The following is a 20,461-nucleotide window of genomic DNA, read 5'->3' as shown; positions in this document are numbered from 1 at the left end:
AGAGAGAGAAACAGAGATAGAGGCAGAGAGAGAGAGCGACATCCCTCCTTTCACTACATGGTTTCCCTCCCTCCCCCCCTCCCCGCACTCCATGTCCTTTTTCCCCCCATGGTTGTGAGCTTTTCTCCCCATTCCCTTCCCTCTCCTCCCTCCACCACCCCGTTCCGTGTCTCGATGGGAGGGTCGCTTTTTGGGGGTCAGGCGCAAAAATTGGAACAATTTCATATTGAAAAAAAATACGCATATATATATATATATATATAAAGTATATATGTGTACATCTGTATTAAAAGTAAAACGCCCATCTATATTAGTTACAAGGACGGAGCTCGCTATTCGGTCTGAAAGGCAAAGAAAATGAATGGTTTGTGGGTTTTTTTTAATTCAAAGTTTTGCTCTCTTGAAAAATATTCCTCAGTCCCTCCTCTTCCTCTCCTCACCCTCCTCTTCCCCCCAACCCCCACCCCACCCCACCCCCCCACCCACACCCCGACACCCACACCCCCACCGACGGTCATCACTGAAGGATGTCTTACCAGTTCGAGTCTGGTCAGAGAGGGAGGGAGGGAGGGAGGGAGGCAGAGGGAGGGAGGGAGGGAATTTGTGTGTGTTGGTGGCGACCAGAGAGATGTCCACAGCATGAATGGAATCCATGCCATGATTCAAAGCTCAACCACAAAAATATATATTAAAAAAATAAAAATAAACTAATACGAAAAAAAAACCTTTCTTTAAAACAAATATACATCCACGTTATATACACACATATATATATATATAGTATATATAAACACAGGTGGCCCAACACTCTGCTTGGAGCACATCTGGCTCCAAGAAGAGTTAATGAAATTAAAACCAAAGAGAGAGAGTGAGAGTGAGAGAGTGAGAGAGAAAGAGAGAGAAACCAAACTAAGAAAGATACGTGCAAAATGCCAACTCAACACGCCATGCAAAATGAAAGCCTTTCAACCACTGGGGGAGACTACAATAGCTCAGCTTTCTGTTGCATGCAAAAACCACAATGAAACGGGTGTGTTGGAGGAAGCGGAGGTGAGGGAGGTGAGGGAGGGGGGAGGGGAGGGGGGGGGGTTGTTATGTTAAGACGTGTTAGTGGAGGGGTGTTAGAGAGAGTGATGGTTTGGGAAGCGATGGATGTGCGGTTTGCATCTGTGTGAACCATACAAAGAAATGGTGTGTGTGTATGTGTGTGTTCATGCGCTCCCCATGCACTGTCTGCGGAGAGAGACTGGCCGAGACCAGCGCTGCTCAGCTCTCACCGAGGCTTTGGACTAAAATAAAATTGGAGAGAGAGAGAGAGAGATGGATTGGTTTCTGATGACAAAACAAAGCGAATGGCACAGGCCCTGCGGCTCGGCCACTCGCCCGGCAGACACGGGCCTCCCCAACCCTGGGCCAGAATGTCAGCACTCAGTGTTCCGCTCAGAGCTCAAACTATACATAACGGGGGGAGAAAAGGGGTGAGAGAAAGAGAGAGGGAGAAAATAAAACAAAAGGTAAAAAGGGAGGGGGGGAGAGAGAGGGATGGGATGGGTAGAGAGAAGGTATGGGTGGGTGGAGGGAGGGAGGGGTGGAGGGATGAATGGAACGAAGGAGAGAGGGAGGGAAGGAAGGAGCGAAGGACAGATGGAAGGAATTAGGTGGAGAGGGATGGATGGATGGAGAGAAGGAGGGCTGGGTGGAGGGATGGGGCAATGGATGGATAGATGGAGGGAGGGAGGGATGGGTAGAGAGGGAGGGATGGATGGCTGGAGAGAAGGAGGGCTGGGTGGAGGGATGGGGCAATGGATGGATAGATGGAGGGAGGGAGGGATGGGTAGAGAGGGGAGGGATGGATGGATGGAAAGAAGGAGGGCTGGGTGGAGGGATGGGGCAATGGATGGATAGATGGAGGGAGGGATGGGTAGAGAGGGGAGGGATGGATGGATGGAGAGAAGGAAGGTTGGGTGGAGGGATGGGGCAATGGATGGATAGATGGAGGGAGGGAGGAAGGGAGGGATGGGTAGAGAGGGGAGGGATGGATGGAAGGATTGATGGAATAATGGAGGGATGAAGGAATGGAACGAGGGAGAGATGGAAGGATGGAATTGGAAAAGGGGCGAGAGGGAGGAAAGCCAACTCAGTAGAAAATAGAAAGTAGGAGAGAGAGAGAAACAATTGACAGAAACAGGTGAACGGGGTGGGGTGGGGGTGGGGGTGGGGGGGGTGACCAAATGTTGAAGAAAAAGCCCCCCTTTCCTGATGTGAATGGTGTCTACAATGAACTGAAACAAAAAGAGAGCGAGGAAGGGGGTGGGGGAGGGGGTGGAGTGGGAGGTGGGTGGTGGGTGGGTGGTGGAGTGGGGAGAGGAGGAGGAGGAGGAGGAGGAGGTGGTGGGGGGAAAGAGGAATAGGGAGAAAGCACACGGCAAACCCAAAAAAAGAGACAATAAGAATGATATCTACCAGACAATGTAGTTTGTTTACCATAGCGTGTCCAATGCCTGAGTGCTTTGCGGAGAGGGGGGGAAGAAAGGAAATTTAAAAAATCGTGAACAGAATAACTGTTGACTGTTACTCAAATTAAAGCAATGATGATAAAGAGAAACCAGGTGTTAGTACAATTAGTTGGTTAGAGGTCACGGTTAGTAAGTAATGACACATTCCATGAATGGTTAGCGTTAGTCTCTCGGGAAGCGTTCTTCCCGGTGTTTTTGTTTTTCTCTCTCTCACGCACACGCACACACGCACACGCGCGCACACGCACGCACGCACACGCACGCACGTGTACACACACAACAAAAGGCAAAGTGAAACTTCAGAAGATCCAGTAAATCATTTCGCTCGCTTCCATTTTTAGGTCCTTCGCCCCCCCCCCCCCCCCCCCCACCCACTTCGCCCCTCTTCTTCCCCCCACTCTCCCCCCTTTTTTCTTTACTGGAACATGTATCGTAACAGAGACACGCGGCGGTTTGGTTTGTGCGCACGTCGTGTGGGACTATCTTTTTCCCTCATTTCTCTTCTCCTCGACCTCCTGTACCGCCTCTCTCCCCCCCCACCAACCCCCGCTTGCTTATTTTTGTCTAAACGCCCTGGTTTAGGGAATGCCCCCCCACTCTTCTTGGTATTTACATTCCTGGAGTTCTCCTCACCCCCCCCCACCCTCCGCCCCATCCACACATAGGCTGACACATGGGTTTTAGTCGAAAGTCTCCCCAATCTCTGGAGCTAATGAGCCACTCAGTGTCTGTTTTCTGCCCTTCGCCCCCCCCCCCCCCCCCACCCACCTCTCCCAACCTCCAGATCCCGGCCGCTTCTGGGAATACTGCCGGGAGAGGTGAAAGCTTTGGGAATTGGCATGAGGGTCGAGGAGCAAAGCCGATCGATCAAGTGCCGGGATTAAACAAGGCGAGCGCGCGTGGGTGGGGGCGTGGGCAACATCTCCGGCTGCGGGACAGGCTCCCATTGCCCCCCCGCCACCCCCACTTCCCCTCTATGTGCTCGCTCTGTGATAACAGTCACATGGCTTTGTGACCATCTTTAAATCCCCCCCATATAATGTTTAAGAGACATGGAACTTTTCTTAAATCCACTTGCCAGTTGCCAGTTAAGACGGGAAGAGCTCTCACGCTTTCCAAAGTGGGAAATTTGCCACCAGTAAAAAAAAACAGAGAGAGAGAAAAAGAGAGAGGGAGGGAGGGAGGGAGGGAGAGAGAGAGACAGAGAGAGAGGGGATGTGTGGCCGACAAGACAGCCAGCGCTTCAGAAAGCAAAGAGAATAATGTAAAGGAAATTAAACGATGGACGAAGTACTGGGGTTAGCGAATGCTCCCTCTGCGAAGGAAGGGGAAAATCATACGCTTGTGTGTTGGCCTATGTTTGTGCGTGTGTACATGTGTGCGTGCGTGTGTGTGCATGAGTGTGTGCAAACACCCACATAAATAGGCATGCATGCAAGTACAAACACACATGTGAGCGCACACGTGTGTGTGTGTGTGTGCACGTGTGTGTATATACTTGCGTTTATGTGTGTGTCTATTTGTGTGTGTATGAGTGTGTGTGTGTGTGCGTGCGCATGTATGTGTGTACACATGGGTGTGTGTGCAAACACGCGCATAAATACGCATGGCTGGAAGTATAAACACGCATGTGAGTGCACACAGCTGCACACACAAACACACTCACAAACGTGGGGCGACACACATGCACACACACACACGCACACACACACAACCACAGAAAAGACACACAGACAACCATACACAGACATACACACACACACAGGCGCGCACACACACACACACACACACAAAGAAACCAGCCATACATAAAAGCAGTGGCCCGGAATTCCCCATTGCCTTAGCCTCAAGACCCCTCCCCACCATCCCCCACCCAACCGAAATTCCACCCGGTTCAAGTCAATGAGACCGTTTTCTGTCTGAGGAGAGGACAGAGAAGTAATGGTCAGGTCCAAAGCCTCCCCAATATCAGGCGATATTGAGCCACTCCGTGTCCGTTTTCTGCACCCCCTCCCCCCCCCCGCCGCCACGTTCCCGCTCCCAGATCCCGGCCGGCTCTGGGAATATTCCTGAGAGGTGAAAGCTTTGGGAATGGGCATGAGGGTCAAGGAGCAAAGCCGACAGGTCAAATGTTGGGATTGAACAAGGCGAGCGCGTGGGGGGAGAATATCTCCGGCTGTGGGACAGGAAGCACCTGTGTCGGCCATTAACATGGGGGTGGGGGGCTGGGGGGGGGGGAACACCGGTTAATTAACAGTGTCCTCCCTACTCCCGTCTGCAACGTCAGGGCAGAAAGAACTCGCAGCCTGAGACCAGATGGCATTTCACAGCCAACGTTTGTTTCCTTGAGTATTACGATGGGGCGGAATCTTTTAAGGGGAGAAAGAAAATCTTAAATCCTGCCTCAATTTGGAAGCCGGTTTATTTTTTGGGGGGGTTGGAGGGGGGTTATTAATGAATAATATTATAATAATATTAATATATATAATGTAAATGAATAATAATAATCCTTACATTTTATCACATCAACTCAGAGCGCTTCGCAGGATATACTGTAAAGTGGATTCACTTTATTTGGGGGGGGAGTGAAACAACAACTTGCATTTATATAGCGCCTCTCACATCAGGAGGATGTCCCCAAGGCGATGGGAAATGCTGTTTCACACAGCAATATCCCAGCCATGGAGTGAGTCACTAGTTTTATTTGAGGAATTGTTGGCCAGGACACCGTGAGAGAGAAACTCCCTTCTCATTTCGAATGGAGCCGCAGGATCTTTAACGTCCACCTGAACATGCAGACAGCTTAACGTCTCATTCGGAGAGAAGAAAAAAAAGGCTTCCAGATCAAGATTTTCCCCCAAATTCCGCCTGATCTTAAATTTTAAGACAATTTTAAGACACTTTAAGCGTTCCCAAAGGGAGGGTCGGGGGCTGGGAGACGCGGAAGGGGTTTCGTATCTGTGTGGACCCTGCAGATGTTCCAACGCCTTGGCGGAAAGCAAAGGGATGAGAAAACAATATGGCTTTAAAGATTATTTCTCATATATAAATATATATAATATATACACCTATACTATACCTAGTGCAGGTATAGTTCTCTCTCTATATATATTATATATACACAAACATATATATAAAAATTATAAAGGGAAAACAATGAGTAATATTACTGACAGCGAGAGATATCAGGAGCGAGCATCCAAAAAATTAAATACAGCCAAACGGAACAGAGCAGAAGAGATACGACGAGAAAAATCTGAGTGCAAGATGTCACCAGTAATTTCCTCTCTCCGTCCCCCTCCCTCCCTCCCTCCCTCCCTCGCTTCCTCCTCATACACCCCCACTCCATCAAGGGCAGGACAGAGGAAGAAACTGAACCAATCTCCCCACCCACACACATGCACCCACTCAAAACAAAATCCAGAGAGGGAGGGAGAGGTAGAGGGGGAGAGAGAGAGAGAGAGAGAGAGGCGGGCAATTAAAAACACGCACAGGCAATACCGAAGGCCGATTTAAAAGAAACAACAAAATTCTTCCATGGATAAAAAGGAGAGTGGGAGTGGTGTGTAGGGGGGAAGGGGGGAAGAGAGAGAGAGAGAGAGAGAGAGAAAGAGTGGGCTGATCGCAAGATCTGTATCTGCGGCTGAAGTGACGGTGAGCGGTTGTATATCCAGCACCACCCCCTCCCTCATCAGTGTCTGTCCCAATCCCCTTCCCCCCCAGCACACGCTCCCCGCCTCCCCCTTTCCCCCTCAGCCCTTTGCCACTCGCTCATGTTTACCGGCTCGGTGGCTGTCCCCTCGCCCCCTGCCATTACCTGTCGCAGGTTGCGTGTCACCTTGACTTCGTGCCAGGCGTTGTCGTTGAACTTGCCGTTGACCGGCTCCACCAGGGCCTCGAAGGCGCCTGAACCCAGGTTGATGACCAGCGAGACGGCGCCGTCCTTGAGCGCCAGATTGACGTAATCAGCCGATTTACCCGTGTGGAGGATCAGCCCGTTCCTCTGCCACGTCTTGAAGCTCAGAGTGATCTCGTCGCTGCTGCTCTGGATCGGGTTCTGAGACAGGTCGTAGCACAGGTACTCGGAGCCACGGAACGTCGCGCTGTTGTCTTCCCGGGCTGCAACAACAGGGAAGGGTTATTTTAATCGGTCAAGCGTCCCCTTTAATTTCCCCCCACCCCGGCTGTGGGGCGGGACGTAAACCACCGAGCACATGTGGGGAACACACCAAGCGCATAGACTCACCCCCCCCTTGCCCCGACCGGACAGGCAAAGAACATGGCACGAACAGGGGGTGATGTTTAACGTCTCACCCCCCGAAGGACAGCGCCTCCGACAATGGGGCGCGCTCTCCCCAGTGCTGCGCTGGAACGTTAAGGCTTTGACTGTGAGCTCAGTGCCCCCCAACATGGAACCCACCACCTCCAAACTTGGAGGTGAGAGCGTGATCCACCAACCGAGCCACCGGCTGACACACAACCCAGATTCAGTTGAATTGGCCTTTTGAGTCGGTGATAATCTTTCTATTTGATGCAGCATCTCATTATTGATTAAACATCTCAAAGCCCTTGTGATCGTTAATAATAACAATAATCATCATTGCATTTGACACAGCGCCTTTCACGTATTATCCGAAGGACGGCACTTCCTTGGGGTGGAGGGGGGGGAAGATCAACATAGACCATATTTTGGGATACAGCAATGTATATGAGTAATTTGAAATGTGACATATATTAAGTGTCAGATGCTTGGAAGAACCAGGCAAGTTTGGATGTAAGGTTATAGACTAATCCACACAGAATTAATTGCTATCGACCCCTCCATTATTGTAGAAAGCCTAGATAGACCTTGGTCTTTTTTTCATCGAGCAATTCCTAACCGTACAGGCTCCAAGTTTTAAATGAAGGCAATGAAGTTTTGAGGCTTCCCTTTCGATTGGTTGACGGACCCACATCTCAACCACTCAACATCTCAACCACTAACCAAACTGGTTGGGTTAAAAGTGTTTGATGCCTCTTGTGAAACCCACACACAACGCTTTACCCTTTTCCATTGCCACAGCAATGTGAACCAAACACCTTATTAATGTCACCTCTCACAGCACAGTCACTACGCTCGCCTGTGAAGTGCTTTGAGATGTTCTCAAAGTTACAGGCGCTTAATGTCCTACAAACAGCCATAGAGCGAAAGGGAGCGAGAGAGCGAGGGGAAAGAGAGATGAAGGGAAAGAGAGAGAGGGAGACCCGGAGAGAGGAAGAAGAGCAGGACACCGTATAAATGTCAGCGAAATGCCAAACAATCATTCCCAAGGCACGGAGCCAGGCAGCTTTGATCCCAGCCAGAGTGGGGGAGCGACAAGACGCAGGTCAAACAGCTGCTCTAAAGGCCACAATAAACACAAGGGCTTTGTTTAAAGGGGAAAAACCTCCTGAAATGGCGGTTTTAGCTGGTACCTCAATCCTCACTTACTGCACAGCAAACACACCAACCCACCCCCGCCTCACCCCCTCACTCTGTCTCTTTGGAGTCCTGTAGCTCGGTGGTTAGAGCACTCGCTTTGCAAGCGAGAGACCTGAGATCAATCCCGGGGGGTCAGGGCCAAACCTTGGGCAAGTTTCCTTACTCCACACAGAGCCTAATAATAATCCCTCCAAAACCAAAAACAATAATAAATTGGTCATTTTCAATCTACGACTGTTTGTGGGACATTGCTGTGTGCAATTGGCTGCCGCGTTCGCCCACAAATATACAGTCAATTCACTTTACAGTATATTCTGTGAAGCGCTTTGGGATGTCCTCCCGACGTGAAAAGCGCTATATCAAATGCAAGGATTATTATTATTATCACGTCGTTGGAACACGTCTCAAAGCACTCCATACATTGTAAAGTGACGTGGGCGAAACGCAGCAGCCAATTGCACACAGCAGTGTCCCGCAAACAGTCATGGATTGAGCGACCACATTTTTTTTCTTTAAGGGATTATTACCCCCGGAAAAGTGATCCGCCAATCGCCTAACAACCAGGCTCCTACTTACCGCTAAGCAATCAGAGGCCTATGGAGTAAGGAAACTCGTATAGGTTTTGCCCAGCTCGGGAATCGAACCCGGGTCCTCTCGTTTGCGAGGCGAGCGTGCTAACCACTACCCTACGGGACTCCACAATATATAGAGGTTCAAAGAAAGACTTTGATTTAACTTCTCATCTGTTTGGCAGCGTGTGGCTCAGTCAGTCATGCTCTTGCCTCCGAGTCAGGAGGTTATGGGTTTGATCCCCCACTTCAGGGGCTGTGAGCTCACACAGTCTAGGCTGACGCTCCAACCCAGCGCTGTCAGAGGTGCCGTCCTTCGAATGAGACGTTAAACCTTACTCCCTCTCGGTCTGCCCTGTGCAGGTGGACATTAAGGATCCCACAATCTTCTGACTTGGGGCAAGAGCGTGAGGGTCTGAGCCAGGCCGTCTGTGTCAAACAGCGGGTTCCAATTCTCCCCAAGCAATTAAGAGTTTGGGCGTTGTGGGGGTAGCGGGCAGCGGGGGGGGGGGGGGCGAGTTGCGGAGGAGGAGTCGTAACGACAAGGAAAGTGAATGCGAGTGAACAGTAAACGAACACAGTGGAGGGAATTTGCAGAAGGCGGCTTGAGATTTATCAGAAGCTGCCTGAAGCTGCCTTTTACGATGATATAAAAGTAAACTGTATTCCCAGGAAGCATTAAATATTTACAGTAACATTTGTGTTAATTTACTTCATCGGAGGGCTGTTTTGCTTCCCTCTATTTTAACAGCTAAAGCCCTGCTCGGAGCACACAACGGGAGTTCAGAATCCCACATTCCTTTCTCTTTGCAGACTGCGCCGCAGTGAATCTTTAACATCCACCTGGACAGAGAAAAGATCCTGCGGCCCCGTTGGAAAATGAGAAGGGAGTTTTTCTCTCTCTCTCTCTCCCTCTCTCGCTCTCTCTCGCTCCCTGGCCAACAATCCCCACAGATAAAACTGTTCACTCACTTCACGGCTGTTGGTGAGGAAGTCGTTGTGCGCAAACCGGCTGCCTTGTTCGCCTTCGAACAGCTTATAAACTTTGTGAAGTGTGTAGAGGTGTGAAAGGCCCCTGTGTCAAATCCATCCATTTCCCACGAATTGTCTCACGTTTGGCCCACAAAATATACAGTTACTACACCACTTTACAGTATATTCTGTGAAGCGCTTTGAGACGTCTCGAAGATGTGACGAGGCGCCATGTCAAATGCAAGGATTATTATGAGTGGTAATATCATTAATTGATTACACATATACAGATTTTGACATATCTCTGGTGCTCTCCTCAATTTTTGTTTCAAAATGGTCTTGTGGCTAAGACCAGGTGGAATTGCTGATGCCTGGCCTTGCTCCCCACCTCACCCCCACCTACAAGGGCATTGCCCTTTTAATACAATTAAAATAATCCACTAATCAGCCCCTAATGTGATTTCCCATTAGATTGTGGCAGAGCGATTACAACGCAAATAGGATTCTCTCAGGCGCTCACTGCAGTAACCATCGTTAATTTTATTATGTCGTTGGATAACGAGATGAGCCGCTGCCACCCTCCACCACCCGCACTGGGACATGGCTGTGCGCAACCAGTATCTAGCGGTCATTATACACACTGAGAACTGGCAACCAGGGTAGAGGGCAGCAGGCGGTGACGCAAAGTTAGGTGGGAAGTTTGTGACTTTTCACATCTTATTAACTAAGATAATGAACGCGGGAGATTTTAGCCCCTCCGTCGCCTCATATCGCTGTGCTGTAACGTGGAGGACTTTGCGGACAACCTGAAGATTAATACGTGAAAAAGGAGTCAGCTACAGGTGTGTGCGTGTGTGGGGGGAAAGGGCAGGTAAATGGGATTGCTCCTAAAGGAACCAGCACGGACACGATGGGCCGAGTGGCCTTCTGACCGTGCCTAGGGTCAACTCCCGCCGTCTCGGCATCGGGCTCAGGCCCTCTGGGGCGCTGCCCCGCGTGAAGGGCGCTGTGTAAGTGCAAGTTGTTGTTGCGCTGTGAATTTCCACGGTACTGCGCACACATTCACACAAACTGCAGCTCACTGACCCACCTATCCAGGGGCCCATCTAACTGAGCTGCGTGTATCCTGTGTATAAACAGACGCATTAATAATGCATCAATTGTTACAAGCTGGCAGCTCACGATGTGTGAAAGTTAAAACCCTCTCTAAACAAATTGAAACTTGACATTTCTGCCTCATGAATATTGCTGTTTTGGGCATATGACATTTAATTGAATTTACATACCAGTTTGGTTTAATGATTATTAAGAGCCACTCAGAGAGTCGTTTCCCCCCCCACACCCCTACTGCTGCTCTTCTGTTTGTTTTCAAGGCTTCTTATCTCCGCTGAAACAATAATAATAATCCTTGCATTTGATGTAGCGCCTCATCACTTCGTTGAGACGTCTGAAAGCGCTTCACAGAAGATACTGTAAAGTGGATTGACTGCGTATTTTGTGGGCGAAACGCAGCAGGCAATTGCGCACAGCAGCGTCCCCGCAAACAGCCGTGGATTGAGTGACCAAATTATTATCATTATATTTTTTGAAGGGATTATTACCCCCGGAAAAGCGATCCACCAATCGACTAATAACACAGGTTCCTACTTACTGGATTACAATTGTATAGCGCCTTTCACAAGAGATGTGTGGAGTAAGTAAACTCCATAATAAAAATAATAACTTGCTGTTTACACAGTATGGAGGGGAGATGATCATAGGCACAATTTAAGCGGAAATCTTACAGGTGCGATCTGAAGACGGGCAAATGGGGGGAGGAGAGGGTGGGGGTAGAACGTTTGAGACGGGGAGTTCCAGAGGTTCAGGGCATCTCGAGTCTCTCTCGGTCTCCTGACTGACGATCACCCAGAAAAAAAAAAAAAATCGCTCACTCGCTTCATGGCTGTTTGCGGGACGGGACTTTGCTGTGTGCAAATTGACTGCCTCCTTCACTCAAAGCGCTTCACGGGATTTTACTGTGAAGTGCAGTGACTGTATATTTTGTGGGCAAACGCGGCAGCCAATTTGCGCAGGGCAACGTCCCACAAGCAGCCATGAAGTCAACGAGCGATTTTATTTGGGGGATTGTCGTCCAGGACGCCAGGAGAGAGAGAAACCCCCTCTCTTTATCCAACAGCGCCACGGTCGATCTTTAACGTCTGCCTGAACAGGGCACAGACTGGGTTGGAGCTCAGTTTAACATCTCATCCGAAGGAGGAGGGAAGGGAACAGCAATTGAGCAAAGCCTTGGAGGAAAGGAAAGGTAAACTGTGGCTAGAGAGAGAGAGAGAGAGAGAGAAAAAGGAGAGAGAGAGAAAGAGAAATAAAGTGTCTGACTAATAGAGCAAGTCAAGGATGACATTTACCAGAGAGGAAAGTTTAAACAACCAGGTGCAGGCAACCAAGCGACTGTAGCAGTGGAAAAGGTCACTCAGCCATAGCCTCTCCGTGGAGAAACGAGCGTGTAACGTAACAATAACAATCCTTGCGCTGATATAGCGCCTTATTGCGTCAATGGTACGTCTCAAAGCGCTTCACAGGATACACCGTAAAGTGGACTGACTTGTGTATTTTGTGGGCGAAACGCAGCATGTCATTTTGCATGTAAACCTGCGACTGAGGGAGGAATTTCCGGTCGAGCTGAATCCAGAGACAGAAAGCTTCAGTGCTGACACCTCACACCCCAAACCTCCAGGTCACCACCCAGTCTGCAGCTCCAGGTTGTCTCAAACACCCGTCTGCCCATTCCTGCCAACCACCCCCCCCAACCCGTGTGCACCCACCCCCGCACACCAGCCACTCGCACTTTCTCTGCCAAGCGGAGGGTTGTAGGTACGAGCACCGCCTCCCATCCCACGTCAGGGACTCTGAGCTCACAGCCCAAGGCTGATGCTTCAGTGCAGTGTTGGGGGGAGTATTGCTTGTCGGGGCCACCATTCTTCGGAGGAGACGTTAAAACGTCTCCGGCTGTGCCGCTTCGAGGTGTAGGTTAATGATCTCCCGGCACTGTTGGGAAAAGAGAAGGGAGTTTCTCTCTCTCATTGTCCTGGCTGATAATCTCTCACGGGTGTGCGCGCGTGGCGGACGGGAACTGCCATCAGGTGTAGTTACTGTGTATTGGTAGGAGGTCAAACGCAGACTGGGAAACTCTGCAATCCCGGGCAATGATCAGCTCTATCTGTGTGGGGGGAAATCGTTGGCCGTGAGATCGAGAGAAAGAGGCAGAGGGGAGTTTGGCTTTAATGCTTCATCTGTGCCTTTCACAATGCAGCGCTCTTCACCCCCCCCCCACACACACACCGCCCCCGCGCCCCCCACCCACTGCCGCACCTCAAATCCTCACACCCCCACACTTTGTCCCCACTTAACTCAAAGCCTGACCCCCGCCCCACCCCCTACCCTTTCTCCCCCACTTATCTCAAAGCCTGAGCCACCCCTACTTTGGAGTCCTGTAGCTCAGTAGTTAAGAGCACTCACTTTGCAAGTGAGTTCAATTCCCGGCAGAGGGCGAAACCTTGGGCAAGTTTCCTTACTCCACACAGAGCCTAATAATAATCCCTCCAAAACCAAAAACAATAATAAATTGGTCATTTTCAATCTACGACTGTTTGTGGGACATTGCTGTGCGCAATTGGCTGCCGCGTTCGCCCACAAATATACAGTCAATTCACTTTACAGTGTGTTCTGCGAAGCGCTTTGGGACGTCCTCCCAACGTGAAAAGCGCTATATCAAATGCAAGGATTATTATTATTACTCTTTCTCCCCTACTTATCTCAAAGCCTCCCCACCCCCACGCTTTCTCCCCACATACAACTCAAAGCCTCACCCCGCCACCCTTTTTCTCCCCCCACCCCACATCTCAAAGCTTCAACCTCCATCCTCTCCCCCCTTCCCCCCACCGGATTAGCCGGTTCCAACTAAATCTGTCTCGAAAAATCAGAGCGGAAAAAATAACCAACCCCCTTCTCCAAACAGAGTGACAAAGCACTGCTCAGCCAGAGGTATAATTGGTGCTTATTACACCTGCAGAAAGGCACTGGGTTGGATAAGGAGGAGGTGAAATGAAGCTAAATTTAGCTCTTGAAGCCTGATGGCTTAGACCTTGCCTCGGAAATCGTTCACTTTCCATCCCGCTAAATAATCACACCCAAAGCCACGTCACAGCATCTTGTTTCTCCCCCCACCCCCAGTCTCCAGCTCTCCCATTGCGTCCCCCTTCCCCACCCCAACAACAATCAATTTAACTCCGCAGACAACCCTCGCCCCCCCATCCCCCCCCCCCCCGTTAGCACTGACAATTTAAGAGATCACTGTACTTTAGTCAGAAAAAAAACACAATATTCTCTGCCAAACTCTTCAAATAACCTCGTGAAAGTTAATGGGGTCCATCAGGAAAGACAAAAAGCGGTGGGACGGATGTGCGAGAGAGAGCACGAGCGAGGGAGAGAGAGAGGGGGGGTGGGGGGGGAGAGAGAGAGAGCGAGAGCGCTGAGCTGTTAAGTCAGCTGCAAATCAATTCCGCCAGTTAAAGAGCACACTGAGTGTTGGAGCTACTAAACCATTCACATCGACACAGCGTCTTTCACATGGGGAAGATGTCGCAAAGTACTCCTCGCTGCTGGCTGGGAGGCCAAGCGGGGGTGGAGGGGGGGAGTGAAGATGACTGAAAGCGGGGTCCGTTTCCACAGAGTGGCGGCAAGGTACCTGCTACCGGTTCCGGGGGAGGAGGGAAGGGATTCCACAAAATACACAGTCACTACACCCCAACCTCTCTGATGTTCCTGCTCTCTCACAGGGCCTGGGTTCGAGAGCAAATATAACAACTTGCATTGATATTGAGTAGCGACCCAGAGGGCTTGTCCATTTCCAAAGAAGGAGGCAGCGGGTGGTTGTGGGGGGGGGGGAAGCCAGGCGGGGGGGAGGAGGGAGCAGCTGTTCGTTTGAGCAACGTCTGCCCAGTTCACTGGACGCTTCAGTCAGCCGGAGACACGCTCTCAGCCTCGCCGTCTGGGCCGGACGCCAAGGCAGGTCTCAAAGGCGAAAGAACGATGTTGGAGCCAACCAGCCATTCGCGCCCCCCCCCCGCCCCACCACCCCCCCGTTTACACTGAAACTGATCGAAGAGAACGTGGCTAATGGAAAGACAACGTTACTCTAACCCTGACTGCTGGAGGCTCGGCTCAGGGAGCTCTGGGAAGTAATAGGTAGGCAGTGTGCTGTCAGCACGGCAGCCAGATTAGCTCGTCCGTGATTAGCATGTGAGCTGTAGCACTGCACGGGAGGCACTATACTGCACGTGAGCTGCAGCACTGCACTGACACTGGGAGATTGTCAGCCAGGACACCCGGAGAGAGAAACCCCCTCTCTTTTTCAACAGTAGATCTTTAAACGTCCGTCTGAACAGGGTACAGACAGGGAATGAGGTTTAACGTCTCATCCGAAGGAGGGCGCCTCCAACGATGCGGCGCTCTCTCTCTCTCTTACCCCAGCGCTGCTCTGGATCCTCATCTTAAGACTGTGTGAGTTCAGAGTCCCCTGAGGAGGCTTCAAATCTCTCTGGCCCACCGCCCCACAAACAGCCATGAGGTGGGGGGAGAAGGGGAGCTGTTGTGGGTCAGGACAACAACAGAAAACAACAAATTACATTTGCAAAGCGCCTTTCAAGTCAGGAGGACGTCTCAAGGACAGTCAGGGATCCGCACCCGAGACATCGGGAGAGAAACTCCTTCTCTTTACCAGAGCGTCAAACAAGGCACAGACAGGTACTGGTCTCAACATCTAAACCAAAAGGCTCAACATGTCTCATCAGCAACAACAACAAATTACATTTACACAGCGCCTTTCATGTTGGGATGTCCGTAAGCACTGGACAGTCAGGAGGTAGGGACTAGGAGGAGTGGAGGGCAGGTAGAGGAGGGGGGTGGCCGAATGCGCGGTTGAAGAGGAGGGTCGAGACATACTCTGAAGGAGGCAAGGGAAGGAGCGAGGCAGAGGGACTGGGGGATCAAGTTCCAAAAGGTGGGCAGAGAGGCTGAAGGCCCAATCCCCAATGGTGGGTAGACCTTGGAGCAGGCCAGAGCCTGCTGAGCAGAAGGAGCAGACAGGTTGATATGGGGTTAGCAGGTCACAACGGTAGGAAGGAGCAAATCTGTGGAGGGCCTTGAAGGGGCGAGGACAAGGATTTTGAACTCCATCCTCTGGGGGATGGGGAGTCAAGGGTGGGGTTGATAGGATCACGGAGTCTCAACCAAAGGACGGCACCTATAACAGGGCAGAGGGAGGTGAGCACCAGAACTGGACGCAACAGGCCAAATGGCCTCACTCTATGCCCTAAGCTCTGTGTCCTATGCTCCGTGTGTGTCCACCCTGGTTGGAGTCATAGGAGCGAGGTCAGTGTTGGAGAACGTTTAGAGGCCGGTGTGCCCAGTGTTGCTGAGAGCCAGTGTACAGCTGGGGTCGTAAGTCTTTGAAAAATAATTATCGAGGACAGAGAGATTATAATGGATAGAAACACAATCTTATTCAGTCAGATTAAGGCCACGGACTCGAATGAAAAGTACCGAGACCAAAGCTCAGGAGGACATGCACTCTTCCTTTATCCCACAGCCTTGCCCCTTCATTCCCCATCTTCAGGTCGTGCCTATATATATATATATATATATACACACCTTCCTCTTCGACCGTGCCTACGGTCACCTCCCCCTTCCCCCCGGCTCAGCGTCGTTCTCCGCCACTGTGAAGCGCTCCGGGACGCTACCCTGTGTGAGGGGGGGGGCGGGGTATAAATGAAAGTTGTCGTTGTTGTTGTTGAGCTTGCTAGTCTCAACCGGGGCTCAGTGGGGAAAAAACAATTGTTGAATCCAGTGCCCCGGCACCTCCCCAAGCCCTCCGCTCCCCGACCCACCCCACACCCTCTCCGCTCCCCCACCCAACCCCTCTCCGCTCAGCTGGCTCCGACCTCCTGCTTGTCCTTCGTCCCATCCGCTCCATGCTTTCAGCCACTAAGCCCCAAAACTCTGGAAGGCCCTCGATCCCTCTGCCTTGCCTCCTCGGAACACTTCTGAAGACATTCCTCTCCGAGTAGTCACCTACGCCTCCCCTCAGTTCAGCGTCAGGATCCGCCACTGTTTAGCGATGCAAGACGCCACCCTACATGCACGGAGCTGGATAAATAAATGTAAGTTGTTGTTGTGAACTTCAAAGCTGGTTCTCTTGTAGTTAGTTGTGCCTTTTCGTCAGTCTCTCAGGCTGGGAACAGGTGAGAGCAGGAGCTGAACTGAAGCTGGGATGAGGGCTCAAACCATCCCCACAGGCTGCAGACTCTCCAAAGTGACCTGGTTTATTGATCAATTAAAAACCTACTAAAGTTTCTAATTGCCCACTTTACAGGACTCTTTCCAGGCTCCATTTATTGCGCTCTGTTCTGTTCAGTGAGTTTAATTGGCAGATCAGAGAGCCCAGCAAGTAGAGAGCTTGGCTATAATAATAATAATAAAAATAATCCTTGCACTTGATAGAGAGCCTTATCACGTCTTCAAGACGTCTCAAAGCGCGTCACAGAATATACTACAAAGTGAACTGACTGTATATTTTGTGGACGAAACGCGGCAGTCAATTGCACACAGCAGTGCCCCACAAACAGTCATGGTTTGGGACATATGTGCATGTAACCGTCAGGAAGGTGGAAGTCGATCGAACTAGATGGACCTTGATCTTTTATCATCTAGCTTTTCTTATGTTCTTATGATTGAGTGCCTAAATTATTATTATTTTTTTGGAGAGATTACTACCCCCAGAAAGCGATCCGCCAATCGACTAACAACCAGGTTCCTACTTACTGTTGGGTAAACAGGTGTGTGTGTGTGGAGTAAGGAAACTTGCCCAACATTTCGTCCTGCCCAGGGATCAAACCTTGGTCCTCTCGCTCGCGACTGCTCTAACCACTGAGATACAGGACTATGTAAGCCTTTGACCAAGTCGTCTCTCAGTGTATCATGGGGAGGGCTGCAGTGTCGTGTTTGTACTGTTAACACGAAGGCCGATTTTTTTTTCGAGCTGCCATGTCACGCAAACAGCCACGCACAGAGCCTGACGACCGATTTATAAAAGTAAGCGAATACTGCAATTCTCGCACTTGATACAACGATAGCTGCCATTTAGACGACGACTTGCTTGAAACAGCGCCTTCCGCATCGGGAGGCTTTTGTGGGCTTGTATTCAGATTCACATCAGTAAGTATTCCGTCCCAGTCACAGGAAAATTCCCGTGTGTAGGTGGAAACGCATGGAACTCTCAGTCTGGTTTGGAGCCTCCTAAGCATGGCGATGGGTTTCCACGTCAATATTTTAAAAAATGATTCAACGCTGACTGTCAGAGCTACATAGACAACCCTCCCCCCTACCCAAACTAGTGTCAATCTGTGGAGTAGTGTAGTGGTTAGCACGTTCGCTTCGCAAGCGAGAATCATAGAATTATACAGCACCGAAGGAGGCCATTTGGCCCATCGTGTCTTGTGCCGGCTCTTCTGTCCTAATCAATCCCACTCACCCGCTCTTTGTCCCAGATTCGATTCTCGGGCCGGCAAAACCTCAGGCAATTTTCCTTACTCCACACTCCTCTGTTTACCTAGCGGTAAGTAGGAACTCGGTTGAAAGGCGATTGGCACGCTCCCGGGGGTAATAATGCCACAGCCCACAAAAAATAATGGTCACTCAATCCACGATTGATTTTTTGGGAGAGATTATTACCCCCCAGAAAGCGATCACAAAATACACAGTTGATCCGCTTTACAGTATATTCCGTGAAACACTTTGAGACATCTAAACAACCTGATAATAAGTGCCGGGAGTATTATTATTAGCTCACAGGCTCCATCTCCTGAAGGAGAACAGGGGCCATTTTGTTCAGCTCCTCACCAGAGCCAGACTGGCGCTGAGAACACAGAATTTATACCTCAGCCACTGAAGGGGAACAAAACACGCAGTAATATCCCAACAAGACAAGCACAGAGGAAACTGACTAACCTTCTGGTTTATTGTTCACATTGTGTTGCACAATGCTCCCTCTGTCTCACTCTCAAACTCTCCCTCTCTCTCCATCGCTCCCTCTCCCTCGCTCCATCTCCCCTGCGCCCTCTCTCGCTCCCCCTCTCTCTCGCGCTCCATCTCCCTCACTCTCGATCATATTCACAAACGCACTTTCTTTCATGCGCTCCCTTCCTTGTTGGCTGCCAAGTTCTCCCACAAAACGCAGTTCACTACACTTCAAGGGAGCTCAGTTTAATGTCTCTTCCAAAAAATCGGTGTCTCCGACAATCCAGCACTCTGTTATAATAATAATAATAATAATCCTTGCATTTGATATAGCGCTTTTCACGTTGGGAGGACGTCCCAAAGCGCTTCACAGAACACACTGTAAAGTGAATTGACTGTATATTTGTGGGCGGACGCGGCAGCCAATTGCGCACAGCAATGTCCCACAAACAGTCGTGGATTGAAAATGACCAATTTATTATTGTTTTTGGTTTTGGAGGGATTATTATTAGGCTCTGTGTGGAGTAAGGAAACTTGCCCAAGGTTTCGCCCTGACCTGCGGGGGTTTGAACCCGGGTCTCTCGCTCGCAAAGCGAGTGCTGTAACCACTGAGCTGCAGGACTCCCCCTACACACGCTTGTCACTGTGCTGGAGCCTAGACACGGATTCCCATAATATTCTGACTCGGAAGCGACAGACTGACACTGAACCTCGCTGATGGAGTACAGCGAAGAGCAGAGCGGAGGGCCGCTTTGTGCTGAAGAGGCAGCTCAGCTGAAGTTGCGACTGAATCTTATTGTTTCAACATCATCAACAAGGGTTTATCCCACATCTGTTCAGCTCTAATACGTGCTCCTCCTGCCCCAGGAGAGATCAGCTCTAATACGCCATACTTAAAGCGTAAATAGGTACTTTATTCCCCGGCACAGGCATCCATCACACTGATGGCCGCAAAATCTCTCCTATAACCTTCGGTCGGCAGCCAAACACTTCACACAGTGCGAGAGGGAGGCGTCGCGTTGAGTGCTGTAACGTGTTCGGAAACTGATCCTAAACCTGACCGCGACAGTCAATCGCAAGGTTAAAGATTTCCAATTGAGCTCTTCAACCTCCTGCATCGGGTTCCTTTCCTGAATCTATACCCGCGAGCGCCGGCACAGACACACGGGGGGGGGGGGGGGGGAGAACGGGGGAATGGGATTAGAGCAGAGAGCTCCAGTAGGGGAGTGGGCATCAGCAGTCAGTCATGATGGGGAATGGGATTAGAGGGAGGAAGAGGGAGGGAGGGAGGTAGAGAGCAGTGGGGGGGAGGGCAGGAGAGAGCAAGTGGGGGAGGAAGAGAAAGAGCAAGGGGGGGGAGGGAGGGCTGCAGGGTGGGAGGGAGGGAGGGCAAGAGGGAGGAGGGCAAGATGAGGGGAGGGCAAGATGGCAGGAGGGGAGGGCAAGATGTCGGAAGGGAGGGCCAGATGAGGGAGGAAGGGAGAGCAAGAGGGAGGGAGAGCAAGAGGGAGGGAGGGAGAGAGGGAGAGAGGGAGAGAGGGAGGGAGGGAGAGAGGGGGGAGAGCAAGAGGGAGGAGAGAGCAAGAAGAAGGGGGGAGAGCAGAGGAGGGAAGGAGGGGGGAGAGCAGAGGGAGGGAGGGAGGGAAGGGCAGGAGGGAGAGCAAGAGGGAGGGAGGGCAAGAGGGAGGGAGGGCAAGAGGGAGGGAGGGCAAGAGTGAAGGAAAGAGGGAGAGAAAGTGGGAGGGATGGCGGGGGCGAGAAGGAGGAAGGGAGGTAAGAGGGAGGGATTGAGGGAGCGAGAGGGAGAGAGGGCAAGAGGGAGGGAGGCAAGAGTGAGTAAGTGAGTGAGTGAGTGAGGAGGAGGGAGGGAG

The 20,461-nt window shown here is 50.9% G+C and overlaps 1 protein-coding gene across 1 annotated transcript in view; it reads right to left on the bottom strand.

Annotated features, from left to right (window-relative positions):
• nrxn3a (neurexin 3a) overlaps positions 1-20,461 on the bottom strand; it is a 159,821-nt gene that overhangs the window by 114,760 nt on the left and 24,600 nt on the right. Inside the window, exon 6 of the mRNA XM_042338145.1 lies at positions 6,334-6,635. Within this exon, the coding sequence (XP_042194079.1) occupies positions 6,334-6,635 (302 nt within the window). The remainder of the gene's footprint in view (positions 1-6,333; positions 6,636-20,461) is intronic.

The sequence above is a fragment of the Callorhinchus milii genome, unplaced genomic scaffold, assembly GCF_018977255.1.
Source record: "Callorhinchus milii isolate IMCB2004 unplaced genomic scaffold, IMCB_Cmil_1.0 Scaffold9, whole genome shotgun sequence".
In the NCBI taxonomy this organism is placed as follows: domain Eukaryota; kingdom Metazoa; phylum Chordata; class Chondrichthyes; order Chimaeriformes; family Callorhinchidae; genus Callorhinchus; species Callorhinchus milii.
Note: the sequence above shows the minus strand (reverse complement) of the source record. Positions and strands in the feature narration are given on the sequence as shown.